Source organism: Podarcis vaucheri (assembly GCF_965113315.1).
Source record: "Podarcis vaucheri genome assembly, chromosome: 2".
Classification (NCBI taxonomy): Eukaryota; Metazoa; Chordata; class Lepidosauria; order Squamata; family Lacertidae; genus Podarcis; species Podarcis vaucheri.
This window is the reverse complement of record NC_138760.1, coordinates 501,835-526,298: the sequence shown is the minus strand read 5'-3', so window position 1 is coordinate 526,298 and position 24,464 is coordinate 501,835. Positions and strand designations below refer to the sequence as shown.

Here is a 24,464-nt window from a genome sequence, read left to right as displayed (position 1 = left end):
CCTGCTTTGCTCCTTGGCCATTTGCAGGGAGCTCAGCATCTTCTGCCTACACTCTGAAGCAATGCAGAGTCCATTCTGACTCTCTCCTCAAAGCTCCGCTATGTCCTTCGGTTGCCTGCATAGCTATGGCAAAGCCTGGGGCGCTGCTTTGCTCCCTCCTCTGCCTTTCTGCCACGGTGGGCCATCGCTCTGCATTCTTGACGCCGCAATGCTTCCTTTCCCAGGTCTTCATGATTAACCTGAAGCGTCGGACCGACCGCCGGGAGCGGATGCTGCGGGCGCTTTATGAGCAGGAGATAGACTGCAAAGTGGTTGAAGCTGTGGATGGCAAGTGAGTGCCCGCCTGGGACAAAGACAAAAAGGGCGAGTGTTCAGGGTGGAATAGGGTGCTTGACCTTAGCCATGCCAATATCCTGTGTACTTAGGGGCCCAATGGTGTTGTAGTGGAATGGGCTCACACTCACCATATCTAAAAGGAGGGGCTGTAGCTCAGGGTTGGAGCCCCTGCTTTGCATCCTGCAGAAGGTCTTGGATCTGCAGTCAAAAAGGCTCTAAGGCAACAGGTTTGACATGAAGGGTCTTCTGCCTGGGACCCCCAAGATCTCCGGCCAGTCATGGCCAAAGCAGAAACTAATCTGCCCAAAGACAACACCCTGTGCTCTTTATCTTCCTTGTTTAATCTTCGCTTGCACGGAGCAAAAGATGTTGCTGCCAAATTGCTCACAGAAAGTAAGAAATAATAGGGGAAGTGAAATCTTGTGTTGGAGAAACTTCAGCGGCTGTAGAAAGAAGTAGGCAAGCTTTGGAGTGGCACACAACCCTGCTTCTTGGGCTTGACTGTTCTGTTCAGTGAAGAACTCTGTGCTGGCTAGAAGCTTCTGCACCAACAGAAGTTGATCCAAGGAAAGAGAATTGTTTCTTCTTTCTGCATTATTTTTCACCCTAGATCACACAGCCATATATCTTTGGCATGTATCTCTGCCGCTCTCTTCATGAATAGCTTGTGTTCTACTGACTGTCCTTTATTCTTTCATTCCATCTGTCCTCACTGAGAGCCAGTGTGGTGTAGTGGTTAAGAGCGGTAGTCTCATAATCTGGGGAACCGGGTTCGCGTCTCCGCTCCTCTACCTGCAGCTGCTGGGTGACCTTGGGCCAGTCACACTTCTGTGAAGTCTCTCAGCCCCACTCACCTCACAGAGTGTTTGTTGTGGGGGAGGAAGGGAAAGGAGAATGTCAGCCGCTTGGAGACTCCTTAGGGTAGTGATAAAGTGGGATATAAAATCCAAACTCTTCTTCTTCTTCTTCTTCTTCTTCTCTCAGAGCAATGAACACCAGCCAGGTGGAAGCCTTGGGCATTAAGATGTTGCCAGGTTACAAGGACCCATACCATGGGCGTCCACTCACCAAGGGGGAATTGGGTTGCTTCCTCAGCCACTATAAGGTTTGGCAAGAGGTAAGTGATGCTCATCATGTCAAACAGCAGCCATTTTTTTATTATTTATTCAGGGGCGGTTCCAAGATGGCAACAGCTTAGCAAGCAGGCTTCGAAGCTCCGCAGATAACAGGACTGTAATTAGCGCTGGTTGCTACCCAGGGAAGTAATATTTTCTCTTTTTTTTTTTTTTTACTTCTGTACTTTTAAACTTACCAACCTATTGGGATTCTATCAGCACCCTCTTATCTATGCTATGAGAAACACCTTGGGCAAGTTCTGTGAAGCATCCTGGGCAGGCCGCCAGCTGCTAGATATTAACCGCCAGCTCCCTTTTCTACTTTGTTCCTGGAACTCCTGGCAGTCACCTCACAGTGAAGCTCTTAAATTGAACAAACTGAGCACTTTCTATTTTTTCTCTCTTCTTCGGTTAAGGAAACCTCTCCTTGTTTACTCCCCACCGCAACACTATGCCTGCTAGTAAACGCTACAGGGGCCCAGAGGAAGCAGCTCTCTCACCAATTTAATTAGATTCCAAACAATCTAAAATCGAGGACTTTTTAAAACAAATCTGCATTTACAGTTCCAACAAAAAAATGATTTTCTCTCCTTAAAGATGATTATGAATATGGGGAGCCATGAGCCAACAGTGTGACGCGGCAGCTAAAAAAGCCAATGCAATTCTGGGCTGCATCAATAGGAGTATAGCATCTAGATCAAGGGAAGTAATAGTGCCACTGTATTCTGCTCTGGTCAGACCACACCTGGAGTACTGTGTCCAGTTCTGGGCACCACAATTCAAGAGGGACACTGACAAACTGGAACGTGTCCAGAGGAGGGCAACCAAAATGGTCAAAGGCCTGGAAACGATGCCTTATGAGGAACGGCTAAGGGAGCTGGGCATGTTTAGCCTGCAGAAGAGGAGGTTAAGGGGTGATATGATAGCCATGTTCAAATATATAAAAGGATGTCACATAGAGGAGGGAGAAAGGTTGTTTTCTGCTGCTCCAGAGAAGCGGACACGGAGCAATGGATCCAAACTACAAGAAAGAAGATTCCACCTAAACATTAGGAAGAACTTCCTGACAGTAAGAGCTGTTCGACAGTGGAATTTGCTGCCAAGGAGTGTGGTGGAGTCTCCTACTTTGGAGGTCTTTAAGCAGAGGCTTGACAACCATATGTCAGGAGTGCTCTGATGGTGTTTCCTGCTTGGCAGGGGGTTGGACTCGATGGCCCTTGTGGTCTCTTCCAACTCTATGATTCTATGATTCTATGATTCTATGGGGAGAATACTGGATCCAACAATGGGGCAAGTTGACCCTGTGCCTCTAAGAGAGGAAGGAATAACAAGTAGGGAGAGCACCCAATTAACTCCAAATTCAAGAACGGTTGAGCATATCTTTCAACAAATTAGAGGTATTGCCTCTCAAATAACCCAGTTATCCAAAGAGGTCCACAGTTTATCAGTTAATAACAAGCAGGCACTAACAGAACACCATAGTACCAAAGTGAAATGGCAACAAGAACTAAGTTCGACATAGAACGCGCAGAGGCTCTTAAAACAAACTCTTATTATTTAATCTTCCAACCAAAAAAGATCTGCATGACAGTTTGTGGAAGGCCAGATCAAACTCCTAACTGGAAAGGTGCCTAGCGTTCCAAACGACATTTATCAGGCTTACTTGGCATTGGACTTACAGAGATCGACTTAGTTGGGACTGAACTCTTGAATACCACAAACCAAATCCAAAAATTATGTTTATGTCAAACAGCAAGGCATAGTCTGTCTTTTCAGGAGATTAGGTCATCTGTTCCCAACCATGAAACTTTCAAAACAGGTGTATATGTGTGGTTCTGCACAAGCAGTTAAGGACTGCAAGACACAGTACTTGGCACAGAATCCAGTTCCCAAAGAATCTCCCCTTTCATTGGGGGAGTAGGAAAGCTTCCAATCCTCCTAGCTAGGCTTCAAAGTTTGTGGCCCATGGGGTTGAGAGATCTCTCTGTAGGACCGGGATGAGGAACATGTGGCTCTGGGGTGATGATGGGCTACAAGTTCCATAATCCATTTCCTCATGTTGACTGGGACTGCTGGGAATCTGGAGGGCCACAGGTTTCCCATCCCCACTATAAGATTTCCAGAAAGTGTGTGGGGCTTGTGTACCATTCCATGCCTAATTTACATAATTCACACAGGTTGCAGAATTCAGCATTTTGTGTTGCAGAATGTGGGTTAATGTGGCACGGGATTTCAGTGAGTGGATGTTTTAAAATGGTAGTTGGTAAACACAGTGCCTTCTCTGGCCTTCTTGCATACTGAAGAGCTCACGTAAGTGGCTTCCTTCTGTGTGGAGCCTATTGAATGCTGCAGATTAGCTTTCTGGAAGTGACTAAGATCTGGAAACAGAAATGCCTTTCTACAGATGCAGATCTGCAACCTTCCATTGGTCTCCTCATCCTTTTTGAAATGGGTGAAAATGGTTCAGTTTAGGCAACAATTGTATTATTGGCCCAAGATACAGATATAAAAGGAGATGAAGCAATATGCATTGGACCAAGTTCCATCAGTGGAGAAACATGGGGGCTTTAGTGTTACACAGAATTCCAGAGCGGTCCCTGTTGTGCTGGCACAAGTGGAATGCTGGCCTTATTTTGGCACAAGAGCCAGACTTGGGGTCTGCTGTGTGGCCTTGCTTGCTTGCAGTCTTGCCAAAGGTTGCAGGCAGCTTTACCTGTAGCAATTGTATGTTGATTGCCCTCTTAGAAGACAAAGTCCAGCAATTGGAGGAACGTGTAGCTACGCTCCAAAGAATTAGAGAGCTGGAGCTCTTCTTGGAAGCAACAGAGCACACCGTCTCCACCAAGAAGGAGACAGGTGACTCCCCTGAGAAGGAGGCTAGTTCACCAACACAGGAGCCAGATATATGGAGAAACGTGACTCAAAGAAGTAGGAGGCCCAGGGGTCGCTCTCATTGTTTAGAAATACTCAATCGCTTTGAGGTCCTCTCCCCTAGCATGGAAGATGAAGAGCAGACTCCATTTGAGGATCTCTCCCTCATTACAGTCAATCAGGTATATGAAGACGAGCAGCAAAGTCAGTCCTCAGGGAATGTGCAGGCGACCTTGGAACGCACAGCTCATGGAAGAACCCCGACCAAACCTAAGAGGAGGCGTGTAGTGGTGATAGGGGATTCCCTACTGAGGGGAAAAGAAGCAGTGATCTGTGGGCCTGACAAGATGTCTCGGGAGGTGTGCTGTCTCCCCGGGGCTAAGATCCAAGATGTAACTTAACGACTGCAAGGAATCATAAAACCCACTGACAAATACCCCTTCCTCTTGGTTCATGTGGGAACCAATGACACTGCAAGCAATAGCCTCCAGAAGATCAAAAGAGACTACGAGGCTCTGGGCAGGAAATTGAAGCAATTAAATGCACAAATTGTCATCTCATCTGTCCTCCCAGTTGAACGTCGTGGCCCAGGGAGAGAGGGAAAAATAGTGGAAGTGAACAGCTGGCTTCGCAAATGGTGTAAACAGGAACGGTTTGGATTCTTAGATCACGGACTGCAGTTTCTTGAAGATGGACTTCTGGCAAGCGATGGGCTGTACCTCACAACGGTTGGGAGAAATGTTTTTGCCAAAAATCTCAGAAACCTCATCAGGAGGGCTTTAAACTGACTAATGTGGGGGAGGGAGACAGTGCTCCTGAAGGTAGGAGTCTATCAATTAATGAAGATGATCATCCAAATGTCATAGACCAAATGGAGCAAACAGCACGTGGACCTAGTGGTGGGAGGAAAAAATCCTTAAATAAGAGACACGGGGGAATGATTAATGGACTTCAATGTCTGTACACTAATGCGCAAAGCATGGGAAATAAACAAGATGAGCTTGAGCTCTTGGTACAGCAAACTAAATATGACATAATAGGCATCACTGAAACCTGGTGGGATAAGTCCCACGATTGGAATGTAATAATGGAGGGATACAATCTATTTCAGAGAAACAGACCAGACAAGAAAGGAGGAGGAGTGGCATTATATGTCAGGGATGTGTATACCTGTGAAGAGATCTAAGATTTAGAACCTCAAAGCCAAAGTGAGAGCATTTGGGTCAAAATTAAGGGAGAGAAGAATAACAGAGACCTCATTGTGGGAGTTTACTATAGATCCCCAAGTCAAACGGAGGACATAGATGATGCCTCCCTGGAACAGATGGCCAAGCATGTAAAAGGAAGGGAGATAGTAGTAACGGGGGACTTCAATTACCCGGATATTTGTTGGATGTCAAACTCAGCCAAGAGCATAAGGTCAAACAGATTCCTCACTGGCCTTGCAGACAACTTCATTGTCCAGAAAGTGGGAGAAGCAACAAGAGGAACAGCCATTTTAGATCTGGTCCTAACCAATGTTGATGACCTGGTTAGTGGGGTAGAAGTGGAAGGATCATTAGGCACGAGTGATCATGCTCTTCTGAAGTTTACTATACAGCGGAAAGGAGCAGCCAAGCATACTAGGACTCAATTTCTTGACTTTAAGAAAGCCGACTTCATAAAACTTAGGGAAGTGCTGGGTGAGATCCCATGGACAGTAATACTAAAAGGAAAGGGAGTTCATGATGGCTGGGAGTTTGTTAAGAGGGAGATAGTAAAAGCACAACGTCAGGCAATACCAATGGATGTGTACAAAAAATGGAAAAGGGGGGAACCACCAAAGAAGAATTCAAACAAATAGCCAGCACGTGTAGACACAAAGTCAGAAAAGCTAAAGCACAGAATGAACTCAGGCTTGCTAGAGAGGTTAAAAGCAACAAAAAAGGCTTTTATGGGTATGTTCGTAGCAAAAGGAAGAACAAAGAAACACTCAGAGGAGAAGATGGTGAAATGCAAACAGGGGACACAGAAAGGGCTGAACTCCTCAATGCCTTCTTTGCCTCAGTCTTCTCTGATAAAGAAAACAATGCCCGACCTGAAGAATTTGGAGCAAATGATTCAGCAGAGGAAACACAGCCCAGAATAACTAAGGAGATAGTACAAGAATACTTGGCTAGTTTAGATGTATTCAAGTCTCCAGGGCCAGATGAACTGCATCCAAGAGTATTAAAAGAACTGGCAGATGTGATCTCACAACCACTGGCAGTCATCTTTGAGAATTCCTGGAGAACAGGCGAAGTCCCGGCAGATTGGAGGAGGGCAAATGTTGTCCCTATTTTCAAAAAGGGGAAAAGAGAGGACCCAAATAATTATCGCCCAGTCAGTCTGACATCAATAGCAGGGAAGATTCTGGAGCAGATCATTAAGCAAACAGTCTGTGAGCACCTAGAAAGGAATGCTGTGATCACCAATAGTCAGCATGGATTTCTAAAAAATAAGTCATGTCAGACTAACCTGATCTCGTTTTTTGACAGAATTACAAGCCTGGTAGATGAAGGGAACACAGTGGATGTAGCCTACCTTGATTTCAGCAAGTCATTTGACAAGGTGCCCCATGATATTCTTGTAAAGAAGCTGGTAAAATGCGGTCTTGACTATGCTACCACTCAGTGGATTTGTAATTGGCTGACTGACCGAACCCAAAGGGTGCTCATCAATGGTTCCTCTTCATCCTGGAGAAGAGTGACTAGTGGGGTGCCACAGGGTTCTGTCTTGGGCCCGGTCTTATTCAACATCTTTATCAACGACTTGGATGATGGACTCAAGGGCATCCTGATCAAATTTGCAGATGACACCAAACTGGGAGGGGTGGCTAACACCCCAGAGGACAGGATCACACTTCAAAACAACCTTGACAGATTAGAGAACTGGGCCAAAACAAACAAGATGAACTTTAACAGGGAGAAATGTAAAGTATTGCACTTGGGCAAAAAAAACGAGAGGCACAAATACAAGATGGGTGACACCTGGCTTGAGAGCAGTACATGTGAAAAGGATCTAGGAGTCTTGGTTGACCACAAACTTGACATGAGCCAACAGTGTGACGCGACAGCTAAAAAAGCCAATGCAATTCTGGGCTGCATCAATAGGAGTATAGCATCTAGATCGAGGGAAGTAATAGTGCCACTGTATTCTGTTCTGGTCAGACCTCACCTGGAGTACTGTGTCCAGTTCTGGGCACCACAATTCAAGAAGGACACTGACAAACTGGAATATGTCCAGAGGAGGGCAACCGAAATGGTCAAAGGCCTGGAAACGATGCCTTATGAGGAACGGCTAAGGGAGCTGGGCATGTTTAGCCGGGAGAAGAGGAGGTTAAGGGGTGATATGATGTTGTTGTTGTTGTTGTTGTTTAGTCGTTTAGTCGTGTCCGACTCTTCGTGACCCCCTGGACCAGAGCACGCCAGGCACTTCTGTCCTCCACTGCCTCCCGCAGTTTGATCAAACTCATGCTAGTAGCTTCAAGGACACCATCCAACCATCTCATTCTCTGTCGTCCCCTTCTCCTTGTGCCCTCCATCTTTCCCAACATCAGGGTCTTTTCCAGGGAGTCTTCTCTTCTCATGAGGTGGCCAAAGTATTGGAGCCTCAGCTTCACGATCTGTCCTTCCAGTGAGCGCTCAGGGCTGATTTCCTTCAGAATGGAGAGGTTTGATCTTCTTGCAGTCCATGGGACTCTCAAGAGTCTCCTCCAGCACCATAATTCAAAAGCATCAATTCTTCGGCGATCAGCCTTCTTTATGGTCCAGCTCTCACTTCCATACATCACTACTGGGAAAACCATGGCTTTTACTATACGGACCTTTGTTGGCAAGGTGATGTCTCTGCTTTTTAAGATGTTGTCTAGGTTTGCCATCGCCTTTCTCCCAAGGAGCAGGCGTCTTTTAATTTCATGACTGCTGTCACCATCTGCACTGATCATGGAGCCCAAGAAAGTAAAATCTCTCACTGCCTCCATTTCTTCCCCATCTATTTGCCAGGAGGTGATGGGCCCAGTGGCCATGATCTTCGTTTTTTTGATGTTGAGCTTCAGACCATATTTTGCGCTCTCCTCTTTCACCCTCATTAAAAGGTTCTTTAATTCCTCTTCACTTTCTGCCATCAAGGTTGTGTCATCTGCATATCTGAGGTTGTTGATATTTCTTCCGACAATCTTAATTCCGGCTTGGGATTCATCCAGCCCAGCCTTTCGCATGATGAATTCTGCATATAAGTTAAATAAGCAGGGAGACAATATACAGCCTTGCCGTACTCCTTTCCCAATTTGGAACCAATCAGTTGTTCCATATCCAGTTCTAACTGTAGCTTCTTGTCCCACATAGAGATTTCGCAGGAGACAGATGAGGTGATCAGGCACTCCCATTTCTTTAAGAACTTGCCATAGTTTGCTGTGGTCAACACAGTCAAAGGCTTTTGCATAGTCAATGAAGCAGAAGTAGATGTCTTTCTGGAACTCTCTAGCTTTCTCCATAATCCAGCGCATGTTTGCAATTTGGTCTCTGGTTCCTCTGCCTCTTCTAAATCCAGCTTGCACTTCTGGGAGTTCTCGGTCCACATACTGCTTGAGCCTTCCTTGTAGAATTTTAAGCATAACCTTGCTAGCATGTGAAATGAGTGAAATTGTGCGGTAGTTGGAGCATTCTTTGGCACTGCCTTTCTTTGGGATTGGGATGTAGACTGATCTTCTCCAATCCTCTGGCCACTGCTGAGTTTTCCAAACTTGCTGGCATATTGAGTGTAGCACCTTAACAGCATCATCTTTTAAAATTTTAAACAGTTCAGCTGGAATACCATCACTTCCACTGGCCTTGTTATTAGCAGTGCTTTCTAAGGCCCATTTGACTTCACTCTCCAGGATGTCTGGCTCAAGGTCAGCAACCACACTATCTGGGGTGTACGAGACATCCATATCTTTCTGGTATAATTCCTCTGTGTATTCTTGCCACCTCTTCTTGATGTCTTCTGCTTCTGTTAGATCTTTACCACTTTTGTCCTTTATTATGGTAATCTTTGTACGAAATGTTCTTTTCATATTTCCGATTTTCTTGAACAGATCTCTGGTTCTTCCCATTCTGTTGCTTTCCTCTATTTCTTTGCATTGCTCGTTTAAGAAGGCCTTCTTGTCTCTCCTTGCTATTCTTTGGAAGTCTGCATTCAATTTCCTGTATCTTTCACTATCTCCCTCGCATTTTGCTTGCCTTCTCTCCCCCGCTATTTGTAAGGCCTCGTTGGACAGCCACTTTGCTTTCTTGCATTTCTTTTTCATTGGGATGGTTTTAGTTGCTGCCTCCTGTATAATGTTGCGAGCCTCCACCCATAGTTCTTCAGGCACTCTGTCCAGCAAATCTAAATCCTTAAACCTGTTCCTCACTTCCACTGTGTATTCATAAGGGATTTGGTTTAGATTGTATCTTACCTGTCCAGTGGTTTTTCCTACTTTCTTCAGTTTAAGCTTGAATTTTGCTATAAGGAGCTGATGATCTGAGCCACAGTCAGCTCCAGGTCTTGTTTTTGCTGACTGTATAGAGCTTCTCCATCTTTGGCTGCAGAGAATATAATCAATCTGATTTCGATGTTGCCCATCTGGGGATGTCCATGTGTAGAGTCGTCTCTTGTGTTGTTGGAAGAGCGTGTTTGTGATGACCAGTTTGTTCTCTTGACAGAACTCTATTAGCCTTTGCCCTGCTTCGTTTTGATCTCCAAGGCCAAACTTGCCAGTTGTTCCTTTTATCTCTTGATTCCCTACTTTAGCATTCCAATCCCCTATAATGAGCAGAACATCCTTCTTTGGTGTCACTTCTATAAGGTCTTGTAAGTCTTCATAGAATTGGTCAATTTCAGTTTCTTCAGCACCAGTAGTTGGTGCATAAACTTGGATTACTGTGATGTTAAAAGGTCTGCCTTGGATTCGTATCGAGATCATTCTATCATTTTTGAGACTGCATCCCAGTACAGCTTTCGCCACTCTTTTGTTGACTATGAGGGCCACTCCATTTCTCTTACGGGTTTCTTGCCCACAGTAGTAGATATGATAGTCATCCGAACTGAATTCGCCCATTCCCGTCCATTTTAGCTCACTGATGCCCAGGATGTCAATATTTATTCTTGCCATCTCATTTTTGACCACATCCAACTTACCCAGGTTCATGGTTCTTACATTCCAGGTTCCTATGCAATATTTTTCTTTACAGCATTGGACTTTCCTTTCGCTTCCATGCATATCCACAACTGAGCGTCCTTTCGGCTTTGGCCCAGCCGCTTCATCAGCTCTGGATCTACTTGTACTTGTCCTCCGCTCTTCCCCAGTAGCATGTTGGACGCCTTCCGACCTGAGGGGCTCATCTTCCGGCGTCATAACTTTTATATGCCTGTTGTCTTTGTCCATGGAGTTTTCTTGGCAGGGATACTGGAGTGGCTTGCCGGTTCCTACTCCAGGTGGATCACGTTTGGTCAAAACTCTCCACTATGACCTGTTCATCTTGGGTGCCCTGCTCGGCGTAGTTCATAGCTTCTCTGAGTTCTTCAAGCCCCTTCGCCACGGCAAGGCAGTGATCCATGAAGGGGGGTGATATGATAGCCATGTTCAAATATATAAAAGGATGTCACATAGAGGAGGGAGAAAGGTTGTTTTCTGCTGCTCCAGAGAAGCGGACACGGAGCAATGGATCCAAACTACAAGAAAGAAGATTCCACCTAAACATTAGGAAGAACTTCCTGACAGTAAGAGCTGTTCGACAGTGGAATTTGCTGCCAAGGAGTGTGGTGGAGTCTCCTACTTTGGAGGTCTTTAAGCAGAGGCTTGACAACCATATGTCAGGAGTGCTCTGATGGTGTTTCCTGCTTGGCAGGGGGTTGGACTCGATGGCCCTTGTGGTCTATTCCAACTCTATGATTCTATGATTCTTCCAAAGCAGCAGGAAGGAATCCCTTAGAACCGGATTTCTCGGCATTTTTAGTATGTGCTGCCACCTCTTGGGCACATTGGATTATTACATCAGCTAGAATATGGAAAACATTCATGGTGTGATGATCTAGAAAGGAAAGGGACCTTTAGGGGATATTTGCCACTCAAAATCTGAATGCCAGTTTTGTTTCCCTGCTCTGGGAGGCAGAGCTACATACAATCTTACAGGGCTTTGTATATGCTGTGGTTCTGAAAGACTGAAGAAAAAGAGTGCCGAAGGTGGCATTGAGAATACCATCCGCCTTCTGAGTATACAAGCTTTCATTTTTAAAAATAAAAAAGCAAGTTTCTAGACCAGCCTTCCCAATCCTTGTGTCTTCCAGGTGTTGTGCTGATGGGACTGATGAGAGTTGAAGTATCTGAAAGACAAAAGGCTGGGAAAGGCTGGTCCAGACCCAGCAGAGCTACCAGTTGCTGGGGGGGGGGGTCTCATCAGTCCCCTGCATGACTTCTTGCCCCTCTCTGTGACCATCAAACTCAAGCCAAGCAGCCAAAAATAACTTGGTCCAAGAAAGAACAGATTTAACCCCTTGAGCACCTTAGTGGAAAAACAGGATGGAAATATTTTCATTAAATAAATGAATCAATAAACAGTGACGTGTGCTGATTTTTGCTAGGTTGTTGAGAGAGGCCTGGAGAAGTCGGTGGTGTTTGAGGATGACCTGCGCTTCGAGATCTTTTTTAAGCGACGCATGATGAACCTCATCTATGACTTAGAAGAGGAGGGCCTGGACTGGGATTTGATGTAAGTATGGAAGTGCTGACTCGGGCAGCGGGAAGTCTTGGCAAAAGCATCCTTCAGTGGGGAACCTCGTATGGCAGAGTTGGGCAACATTTTTGCTTCTGGGGGATTCATGTGGGCAGGAGCGGGTAGTTAAGGGACCAACACCTCCCTGCTCCCTTTCACATTTACACGAGTTGGGTGGCCATATGTCATGGATGCTTAAGTTGAGGTTCCTGCATTGCATTGGTCCCTCAGGGTCCCCTCCAACTCTAAGATTCTATGATACCTGCCCTGCCATTCACACTCATAGGCACCTAGTTCCCCCCATGCCTTTCACTCCTGTTCACCTGCCTCACACACTCACCCTTTAATCTCTGCAGCACTGTCTGCCAGGAGCCCCATTAGCAGTGCAGGGACAGCAACCGTTTCCCTGCTGATGGCTGGTGGCTGAGCAGCCGGGGGGGGGGGGCGCCCTGGGGCTTGGTGGGCTGCATGGAGAGCAGTGGAGCTCTGCCTGCCGGCTGCCCCCATGTGATTCAAAGGGAAGGAGTGTCATGATCTCAATCTCTGCTTGCCTTTAGTTACATTGGCCGGAAGCGCATGCAAGTGGAGCATCCTGAGAAAGCCGTGCCCCATGTCCGCAATCTGGTGGAAGCGGACTACTCCTACTGGACCCTGGCCTACATCCTCTCCCTTCGGGGGGCCCAGAAGCTCCTGGACGCCCGGCCCCTCTCCAAGATGCTGCCTGTGGACGAGTTCCTACCTGTCATGTTTGACAAACACCCTGTGTAAGGCTGGGGCTGGGAGGGGAAGAGGGGCCGGTGGCCTTGGGCAGGAAGGAGCAGGGTGCTTTGATCATTAACACACCCTTGGCACATGAGATGTAGCTTCTTAAAAGAGGGAGATAGAGAGGAGTCCCTTGCTGTTTTCTGTTGGATAGAAGTTGTTGGCATTCATCTGTCTCAAGACAATGGAAGTCAAATGGGCAGGGCCTGCTCTAGCTGCAGAGTCTTGCGACTTGTAACTGCTGCCTCCTGCATTGCTTTTGCTATATTAGCAGCACCGAAGTGACCTCCCTGGGACACACCTGGGCAGTGTGTATGAAGGACCTGGGATGCCCAGGCCACAAGACCTCTTGGCCTCGCTGATGTGGTCCAAAGGAAAGCAGATCAAGACATTTGGCACCAGCTGGACTGCAGTAGTTGTTGGAAGGAGTCATACAAGGCGCCATCCAGTACACTCCACTCCAGATTTGTGTAGGGTTTACTCCTGAGCCTTTTCTTCTCCCAAATATGCATCACAAGGCAGCAGGTAATAGTTGTAGGCCCTCCTGATTTACAGAAGGATTTTAAGTGGCAGCCTGTTGGGCCACAGTCCTGTCGCACACCTCCTCTTTAGTTTGGCATGGACACATTTGCTTTTGTCTCATCTGTAGGTTCTGTCCTGGCATGTATTTCTTGCTTGGAAAATGGTTTTTGCACTCTTGCTCCCTTGCCTTGTTCCAAGTTGGTTTCTATCTTCTTTGGCCATGCCATCTATCTGAAGCCAAGAACACTGGACAGCTGGTGGATTTCCCTCAGTGTGGTTAGATCGGGGGGGGGGGGTAGCCAGTTCAAGAGGTTGCTGGACTGCAACTTCCATTGTCCCTGACTGTTGGCCAGGCTGGCTGGGGCTGATGGGAGCCAGAGTCCAAGCATCTGAAGAGCAACTGCATTAGCAACTCCTGGGCTAGATGATTGTACTCTTTGAGAAGGTAGGAATCAATTCTCTGTGGAATCTTATGTAGCTTTTGCCTAGGTAGCCTTTACTCTAGGTAGGGTTCACTCTCTTTTCTAAACAATGTTCAAAACTCCCATTGTTCTAGGCACATTTTGAGATACAGAATTTCATCAGCACAAGCAGTTTCTGAGCTCTGGGCACAGTACTGCACCTAAGATTTCAGATTAGGACTGCAGAGTGGAAGGAAAGGAGGACCTTTTTCTGCCTCCCTCTTTCCAGCTACTCTCTGACCCTCTTAAGAATATTGGGGCGGGGGGGGCGGGCGGGCAGGGGAAGGACTAGACCATGTGAAAAATGAACATAATATTTTAGTTGCAGTTCATTCATTTTCAGCTATGTATTCTTGTTATAAAAAAGCACACTTAGGCATTCCGTTGTTGTGCCCATAACCGACCTTTAAGGTGCAATTTAGCTCTTAGCTTTCATATCACAGCTTCTAATATGTTTCTGCTGGAAGAATCTAGAGTGTTCTAGAACATAACAGCTGCCCAAGGAGCTGATTCTCTCACAGGAAGACAAGAATGTGAAAAAATATCTAACACTGAGGAAACCTGGTCCAAATAAGCAAGATGAGTGGAGAAAGTTATATTAGCAGAAGATATTTGTGCAGTAGACCCTTGTATTCACCGAGAAGTGAAATTATGAAGTTTCATCTTTCTAGCTCGTCAGAAACCTAAGACAAACTTAGCTAGTGAGGAGAAGGCATTCCTTCTCTTCAAAGGGGGTTCATGGTTTGCCTCATGTAACTCCAGGAGTCATACTTTTGTGCAGTTAGTTGTTTGACTGATTTACACGTGTGGCAGAGATGTATCTCCAGAAGCAGCTCTTTTCATGTGATGTTTGTTCTCCTACAGTTCTGAGTATATGGAGCACTTTGAGAACCGGAACTTGCTGGCCTTCTCTGTAGAACCGCTGCTAGTCTTCCCAACGCACTACACAGGAGACGATGGTTACATCAGCGACACGGAAACCTCTGTGGTGTGGAACAATGAGAACATCAAAACTGACTGGGACCGGGCCAAGTCCCAGAAGATGAAGGAGCAGCAGGAGCTGAGCAGTGAAGCCAAGAACTCTAATGTGCTCCAGTCCCCTCTGGACAGCACAGCCCGTGATGAACTATGACCCTGCTGGGGCACAGATGAAGGGGGCTGAGCAGGAGGGCATGGTGTAGCATGAGGCGGGGAGGGCTTTCCCCTTTCTCAGGGTTTATGGGTTGCTTCCCTCGCTTTCATCACATCTTGTGGCAAAGCAATAATGGCAAGCTCCACTCCCTCTGCCATGCAGAGCCTGCAACAGAAATCGTTGGGTTTACATAGCTGTGCCATCCCCCACCTCTCCCACCCTCTGTTTTGGAAGTGGTGTGGGTGAGATCTTTCCATACTCAGTTGTGTAAGAGAAGTTTTATTCTTTGAAGAATTGGTACTGGCTCCTACAGGGAGCCCTATATGTTCTGGAAGAAGCAAGAGTGGTTAGTCCTTGAAAAAATGCAGGCCAGACTTGCAGACTACAGCACAATGATTCTCTGTGTCAGACAAACCATTTATCTTGGTGTACGTTTCAAACCTTTCCAGTTATTTTTATATAATTTTTTTACTGGTGACAGTTTCAGATCTCATTTTTGTGGAATCCTGATTCCCCTCCCCTCCCCTTTCTTTGTGCCTTGTCTGTGCTGAGATTGCAATGCCCAGTTTCGATGTGGAAAGTCAGAAATGTCCTCGTTTCCCTTGGGCTGATGAATGTTTTTCCTACCATGTCTCTTGATTTGCTCTGTTGAGACACAAAGTGCCTTGGTAGGTTGTAGCTTTCACTCCCCAGTGGCCAGAGATGCATGGTGGGAGGTGCCATCCATCGTGGGAGGCATAGTTGGAACCACATTTCCCTTCATACATTGTGACAAGCAAATATAAAGCATTGCCCTTCAACTTGTGGGACAGCATTTCAAGGCGGGTTGCGCCTGCAGCACTCCACCATTATTATTATTTTTGTTCGTTTTCAAAATAAAAAATGTGGGGCTGGGGAAGAGAGGGTAAGATATAGTTAATTAAAATGAGCCTCATGTTGCAGATCAGAGTTAAAAAGGTGGGCCCCAGATCTGCATGCTGAAGACTATTAGTCCAAGGGCTCCTGAAGTTTGGAGAACTCTGTGCTGAAACATTGGAACAAGTCAGTGGGGTGAAGAAAGGGGAGAGGAGGAAGAGGCTTGCAAGGTAGTGTTAGCGATCCTGTAAGGAACATTGGAAGGTTCTAAAAGACACAGCTCAATGTCAGCCTTGTTGCAGTTTCACCCATCCTGGAAGGACATACCACCATGATGCCCCTTCTGGTGACAGCAGAGGTGCCTCAGAAAGCATGGTTGTGGCATGCTAGCAAGCATCATCCAACTCTGAAGCAGATGGTGTGTGATGCATCATGTCACCAGGTGGAGGGGTTGCAGCTGGATGGGATGGGAGATCCCCAGCAGAGCTCTTCCATCACATCAGGATGGCGAGACTGTGGAAGTTCTGCCCCCAGACCTCTGTGTATTCACTTACTCACAAGATGCACAAAATCAAAACAATTCACAAAATCAAGTGCCTTGCTACTTCTTGCTACATGAGATTATACTACATGAGAATTTCCTGCACAGCCCTATAGTTAGCTGCATTCTCTCACTGCACCCTCCACTTCTCAGCAGGCATTTTGCATCTGATACTCTCCTCTTTCAGAGGTGTATATTCTTCAGCACATGGTACTTGGAACAACCTTGGACTACACATTTCTTCTGCTGATTGGAGTTGGATTGGCAGAACTACACCTGTGTTGCAATTTGAGCAGCTTTATTTAATATCCATAGGCAGACTTGTGGTTGGTGTGATGTATATAGGACACACATAATTTAGGATGTGTGTAGCAAGATGCTACAGATGTTGCTTGGAGAGGAAGGCAGTGATGGAGTGAAGAAGAACCTCATACTGGTCTTTCCTCTTGAGTCATTTTGGATGGGGCAGTATGTGCTGACCTCACCCTTATCTCTGTTGCACAGGGAGGCCAAAAAATGGAACCAGCCCAGAGGTAGAATGTGGCTTGTGGGGATCAAATGCAGTGAGAAAGCACACCCCCCCCTTCTGGATGCACAATTGGGTTGCAATCCACCAGCAAGTGGGCCATAAGCTTGTTTGAAGCTCCCATTACTTTCAGTAGGGCTTAAACAGAAGATTAGCAATACAGTAGATGGTACCCTTAAATAACAGTAATAAACCCTCAAAGATGCAAGTGACTATTATGTCTGTTAAGCAAAAGCAGAAATGAAGCTGGCTAAGCAGAGATTTGAACCCACTTCCTGCAGGTCCAAGAGCAGCACCAGCCCAGAGTGATCAATATTGTTTAAGCCTTATTAGAATCAGCTTTCCTGGGTGAACGTCTAGTCCCCATGACGGCTGAGGTGGGTTTGCAAATTGGATTGTACCAACACACTTATGAGGGTAGAAAAGTAGGCATAAGTAAAGAAACCATCGCTTCCATTTTGCTGTTCATCTTAATGACACTTGTAGGCCAAAGCTTTTTTTCAAGTTATCATGTTTGAGATGCAGAACCTTGAAGCAAAAGAACTAACACATTAGGGTTTTATTTTTGTGACCATGAAATGATGCGCAAGTTGTATTAATACAACTAAAATAGAGCTGTATGTTATTTGTTTCATCTCCTTTGAGCAATCAGTACACTAAAATGATTTGGCTGTTGTGTAGTCCCTATCTGCCTTTTCTTCATTATATGTCTGTGATGGTGATGAGATTTTTTTTTTTTTTTTGGGGGGGGGGGTCATTATATACTGTACTTATTTGAAAGTCAGTTTGTCCAGCATCATTGGTCTTCTCTAGCAGTCTGTTGCCACAGGAAAGTATTGGATATGTTTTAGGGTGCATGCTTAGTTCATGGCACCTGCGAGGTGCATCAGCATTGCTCAGCATGAATGAAGTGTTTGCCTAGAGCAGGGATGAGGACTAGTGGCCTTCTGGATGTTGCTGGACTACAGTGCCCATCCCTGACCATTGACCAGGCTGACAGTGGTGTCTGGAGGGCCATAGGCTCCCTGTCATTGGCTTAGTTTCGGTTCACAAACAATGGAATTTGGAAAGAGTTAATTGAAGGTAAAAGGTTTGAAAATGCTGTATTAGATGCATACGTGCCATGACCTATGTTTTTCATTTTTGCCTTCGATGCTACATTATTACCTCCATTAGAAAGAAGAAGGGCCATACAGTGATCAGTGGCTTGAGCAGTCCCAGTTAACAGAGACTCTCCTAGGTTTCAGGCTGAGCCAGCCTGAGATCCTTTTTGACAGATGCTGGAGATTGAACCTGGGGGACCTCTGCAGGCAAAAGCCCCACTTTCCCATATGTAGAGGCAAGGATTTCAATATTGTCACCTCTGCCTCCACCATGTGTTGAAGCCTTTCCCAATCTGGTGCAATCCAGATGTGGCTGGTATTCAGCTCCTATCATCCCTGATCACAGGCCATGCTGCCTGGGGCTGATGGAGAGTTTTAGTCCAAAGTATCTGGAAAGCACTAGATTATTGAAAGCTGGTCTGTTGCATGAGCTAAGCATATATCATAAAACAGAGCTTTCCAAACTCTGTGTTGCAACATGTTAGCGTGTTGGTTGCAGTGTGCAGGTGTGTTGTAAAAACACTCCCTGCACTCCTGGGACTGGAAAAGGGTTAGTTTACCTCCAGTTAGTTAGTAAAACTGAATTACTGTGTTGTGAAATGATGCATGTCTAAAAAGTGTGTCATCAACATGGAAAGTATGGAAAGCTCTTTCATAGAATCGTAGAGCGGGAAGGGACCCCAAGGGTCATCCAGTCCAACCCCCTGCAATGCAGGAGTCTCAACTAAAGCATCCATGAGAGATGGCCGTCCAACCTCTGCTTAAAAACCTCCAACGAAGGAGAGTCCACCACCTTCTGAGGAAGTCCGTTCCACTGTCATGCTGAGAGAGTCAAAAAAGAAAAGGAAGAGAAAAATAAGCCCACGTTTCAAAAACATCTGCAGATAGCCATCTTATGAGTCACTCCTGCTACGGATGGGGGAGGGTGTCTAAATTTATTACACAAATATAAATCCCTGCTGCTCTAGAGCAGAAATGTGTGTCACGAACTTTTCATAACGTGCTGGTGCAGAGCAGTTTATACATCCCTTTCCTGTTTTGCACGCTCCACCCCCTGAGGCTGCTTCTTTTTGGGTGCTGAGTCAGAACTTTTCTGCATTTTCAGCACAAATGGAGATAACAACACGCTGGTGGCTGCTTGCCTTAGGAACAGCAACTGGGAGAGGGAAATTGGGAGCCAGGGTATATGCATGCTTGACCTGTTTCCTACCAGCTGCTTTTCTTGCCATCATATTTATTCTCATGGCTTCTCTTTTATGTCTCCCTAAAGCTCCATAAGCTTTCTAGCTCATATATGACTATTTCATCTACACACCAACTAATTTTGCAACATTGTTCCTTAATTCATAAATCTTGTGTCTTGCTATTTTGCCTCATAAAATGCCTAAAAGGTCCAGCCCCAAAGCAGATTTCAGAAGTGACAAGGTGGCTGGTACTTCTTCCCCATTTGATACAGCCTGATTCATGTCCATTAATTGTTAGTTTTGTTTTGGTAATTGTCATTCAGAAAATCTGTATTAATTAAGCTTCCCTAAAGTTGAAGCTCTTAAGACAATCTAAAAGAAATTGCACCATCAAAAGCCTTTTTGGTGCTTCAAAAACTCAGTGAGATTTGTGATGTTTTGTTTTCAGGAGACTGAAAATTGTACAATATTAAATGTTTTTTGTTAGAGGGTGTAATTTGAGAATATATAAGCACCTTTTTGACACTCTGTTTTCTTTTTTTCTTTTTTTTATTAATTTTCTTTTTATTTTTATTTAAGAAAGATACACTCTTTACATCGTTATTCAGATATATACACACATAAAAGTTTCCATCATAGGAAGAAGTAAGAAAAAAAGAAAAAAGAGAAGAAGAGAAAAGAAAAACAAAAAAGAAAGAAAGAAAGAAAGATAACATACAATAATACAAATGCAATACTTCCGTCCGACTCGGTTTTGGAATTACATAATCTTACATTAATTTGCAGTATTACTAAAACGTTATACGTCAATGCTTTTAATTATCGTCGATTGATAAATTATTTATTCCCTGGCTGCTTTCAAAATAAATTAGAAATTTGTTCCATTCGTCTTTAAATTTAACTATTTTGTTTTGTCTTATTTTTTGGGTTAATCTCGCTAGTTCAATATATTGGTATAACCTCATTTGCCACTCTCCAACCGTGGGTAAATCAGGGGTTTTCCATTTTTGTGCAATTTGAATTCTCGCCGCTGCCATGGCATATTGAACGAAGGTTTGATCTATTTTCTTTATTTCTTTACCAATCATTCCTAAAAGAAACAACTCAGGGGTTTTAGGGAAATTATATCTCAAATTTTTTTTCAATTCGTCATGTATTTGCTTCCAGAATTCCTTCACCACATCACAGGTCCACCAAATATGGAAAAAGGTCCCGACCTTGTCCCTACATCTCCAGCAGGTGTTATCAACATTATTATACATCTTTCCTAGCTTTACTGGGTCAAATACCAGCGATATATCATTTTCTCTAGATTTTCGCGAAGGGCTACGCATGCTGTGAATTTTACACCTTTTGTCCACAATATCTGCCAGTTTTTATACTCTATGTTGTGACCAAGGTCTTTTTCCCATTTTACCAACGCTCCCTTCACCAGATCTTCCTTAGTGTCCCATTCCAATAATTGTTTATACATTTTGGAGAGAAGTTTTTCATTACTCTCCAAAATTTCCACCTGAAACCTTGATTTTTTTCCACTAAAACCCACTCTCTTATGTTCGCCCCATAAAGCATTAATCTGATGAAAAAGCAGCCACTCTTTTATTTTGTCTTTCAGCTGCTCATAGGGCTTCACCTTCCATCCTGCTTCTGTCTTCACTAAGAGGTCCTCATATGTACATCTTTCATCAGCCATATTTATTTTCTTGCTTTTAATAATATCAGTTGGAGACAGCCACCCTGGGATGCCTTTTTCGATCAATTTTTTATACCTCTTCCACACCTCTAGTAATGGGCCTCTAATTATATGGTTGGAGAAGCCTCTATGAACTTCCCCTTTCTCTTGCCAAAGGTAGGCGTGCCACCCGAATCTAATATTAAAGCCCTCCAAGTCCAATAAATCTGTATTTTGGAGGGTGGCCCACTCCTTTATCCAACATAGGCAGGATGCTTCATAATAGAGCCTGATATTCGGGGCTGCAAAACCACACCTCTCTCTTGAATCTGTCAGGTATTTAAACTTTATTCTGGCTCTCTTACCCTGGCAGATGTACTTGGTCAGGGTTTTTTGCCAGTTCTTAAGGAGGGAGGTACCTTTAATAATCGGAATATTTTGAAACAAAAATAATAGTCTCGGAAGGATACACATCTTAATAGCAGACATTCTCCCTGTCCATGATAGTTTCAGTCTGTGCCAGGTGTCCATATCTTTTTTGATATCCTGCCAGGCCTTACTATAATTGTCCTCGACCAAATTTATGTTTTTTGGTGAGAGCCAAATTCCCAAATATTTGACTTTGTTCACAATTTTAATACCACTTTTTTCTTCTAGTTGGGTTTTATCCTGTTCAGTCATATTCTTTATTAGAATCTTTGTTTTTTTCCTGTTTAATCTAAAGCCCGACAGTCTACCAAATTCCTCTAGAAGTTCTATTACCCTACTTGTACTGTCCACTGGATTCTCCACGGACAGGACCAAGTCATCGGCGTAGGCTTTAAGCTTAAATTCTTTCTTTCCAATTTTTATCCCCCTCACATTTACCGCCTCTCTTATTCTATTTGCAATTACTTCCAATATCATTATAAATAACAAGGGGGACAAAGGACAGCCCTGCCTTGTACCTTTCTTGATCTTAAAGGGTTTAGTCAAATTATCATTTATGATCAGCCTGGCCTGCTGCTCTGAATATATTGCCCTGATACCTTTCATGTAGGGACCTTCAATACCTGCCTTCTCCAGACATTGTAATAAAAATTCCCAGGAGACATTATCAAAAGCCTTTTCGGCGTCTATAAAGATTAATGCTGCAGGGACGTCTATTCTCATATCTAGATATTCAATGATGTTTAGTATGTGGCGAACATTTTCTTTCTGGTGTCTGTTAGGGAGAAATCCTGCTTGGTCTTTGTGTATATACTTTGTTAAGAGCTTCTTAAGTCTACCAGCCATGATATCGGCAAAGATCTTATAATCGTTATTAAGTAAAGAGATTGGTCTATAATTTTTTACATCTGTTTTTTCTTTCTCTGATTTTGGGATCAAGGTTATATAAGCCATTTTCCACAACTCCGGGATCTTCTAGTTTAGATGTATTCAAGTCTCCAGGGCCAGATGAACTGGATCCAAGAGTATTAAAAGAACTGGCAGATGTGATCTCACAACCACTGGCAGTCATCTTTGAGAATTCCTGGAGAACAGGTGAAGTCCCGGCAGACTGGAGGAGGGCAAATGTTGTCCCTATTTTCAAAAAGGGGAAAAGAGAGGACCCAAATAATTACCGCCCAATCAGTCTGACATCAATACCAGGGAAGATTCTGGAGCAGATCATTAAGCAAACAGTCTGTGAGCACCTAGAAAGGAATGCTGTGATCACCAATAGTCAGCATGGATTTCTGAAAAATAAGTCATGTCAGACTAACCTGATCTCGTTTTTTGACAGAATTACAAGCCTGGTAGATGAAGGGAATGCAGTGGATGTAGCCTACCTTGATTTCAGCAAGGCATTTGACAAGGTGCCCCATGATATTCTTGTAAAGAAGCTGGTAAAATGCGGTCTTGACTATGCTACCACTTAGTGGATTTGTAACTGGCTGACTGACCGAACCCAAAGGGTGCTCATCAATGGTTCCTCTTCATCGTGGAGAAGAGTGACTAGTGGGGTGCCACAGGGTTCTGTCTTGAGCCCGGTCTTATTCAACATCTTTATCAACGACTTGGATGATGGACTCAAGGGCATCCTGATCAAATTTGCAGATGACACCAAACTGGGAGGGGTGGCTAACACCCCAGAGGACAGCTTCACACTTCAAAACAACCTTGACAGATTAGAGAACTGGGCCAAAACAAACAAGATGAACTTTAACAGGGAGAAATGTAAAGTATTGCACTTGGGCAAAAAAAATGAGAGGCACAAATACAAGATGGGTGACACCTGGCTTGAGAGCAGTACATGTGAAAAGGATCTAGGAGTCTTGGTTGACCACAAACTTGACATGAGCCAACAGTGTGACGCGGCAGCTAAAAAAGCCAATGCAATTCTGGGCTGCATCAATAGGAGTATAGCATCTAGATCAAGGGGAGTAATAGTGCCACTGTATTCTGCTCTGGTCAGACCTCACCTGGAGTACTGTGTCCAGTTCTGCGCACCACAATTCAAGGAGGACACTGACAAACTGGAACGTGTCCAGTTCTGGGCACCACAATTCAAGAAGGACACTGACAAACTGGAACGTGTCCAGAGGAGGGCAACCAAAATGGTCAAAGGCCTGGAAACGATGCCTTATGAGGAACGGCTAAGGGAGCTGGGCATGTTTAGCCTGGAGAAGAGGAGGTTAAGGGGTGATATGATAGCCATGTTCACATATATAAAAGGATGTCACATAGAGGAGGGAGAAAGGTTGTTTTCTGCTGCTCCAGAGAAGTGGACACGGAGCAATGGATCCAAACTACAAGAAAGAAGATTCCAGCTAAACATTAGGAAGAACTTCCTGACAGTAAGAGCTGTTCGACAGTGGAATTTGCAGAGGCTTGACAACCATATGTCAGGAGTGCTCTGATGGTGTTTCCTGCTTGGCAGGGGGTTGGACTCGATGGCCCTTGTGGTCTCTTCCAACTCTATGATTCTGTGATTCTGTGCTCCTCTCATGTCTTGCAATTAGACATACACCTACTGGGTAAAGGTAAAGGACCCCTGGACAGTTAGGTTCAGTCAAAATCAACTAGGGAGGGCAGCACTCATCTTCACTTGCAGTCCAAGGGTGCTGGAGTTTGTCTGCAGAGCTTTTCTGGGTCATGTGGCCAGCTTGACTAAGCCACTTCTGGTACAACGGGACACCGTGACGAGTGCCAGAGTGCACGGAAATGCTGTTTACCTTCCCACCACAGTGGTATGTTCATGCTCGCACTGTTCATGCTTCCAGATAGTCTCTCCTGCTCTTTTGCAGGATATTGCATCATATTTCCCCCCATCAGACAGCATTCCCTGCCCACTGAACATGCTGAGTCGTCATTGGGCTTTTTTTGAGTGATGTGGTGGTATTTTGTTTTTTTCTTTTGCTTCTTAGGACTTTCCCACCTTGGAGTTGCCCCTGAATCTGCTACCACCATCTTCTGCTTAGTACCTGAGTTCACTATCTGATGATAAGCTAAATCAGTGTTTCCCAACCTTTTTTGGGCAAAGGCACACTTGTTTCATGAAAAAAATCTCGAGGCACACCACCATTACAGCCCCGTGACGTCAGCGCGCAGCGTCACGCCGGGAGGGACGCACGAAAGTGTAAGTTTCAATTTTTCCCCTCCCCCTTG

At 44.9% G+C, this 24,464-nt stretch overlaps 1 protein-coding gene across 1 annotated transcript in view; it reads left to right on the top strand.

Moving 5' to 3' along the window:
* COLGALT1 (collagen beta(1-O)galactosyltransferase 1) overlaps positions 1–17,551 on the top strand; it is a 45,803-nt gene extending 28,252 nt beyond the window's left edge. Inside the window, exons 8-12 of the mRNA XM_082208375.1 lie at positions 225–331; positions 1,321–1,453; positions 11,946–12,073; positions 12,634–12,840; positions 14,686–17,551. Of these exons, the coding sequence (XP_082064501.1) occupies positions 225–331; positions 1,321–1,453; positions 11,946–12,073; positions 12,634–12,840; positions 14,686–14,953 (843 nt within the window). The 3' untranslated portion in view covers positions 14,954–17,551. The remainder of the gene's footprint in view (positions 1–224; positions 332–1,320; positions 1,454–11,945; positions 12,074–12,633; positions 12,841–14,685) is intronic.
* Positions 17,552–24,464: the final 6,913 nt, after the last annotated feature.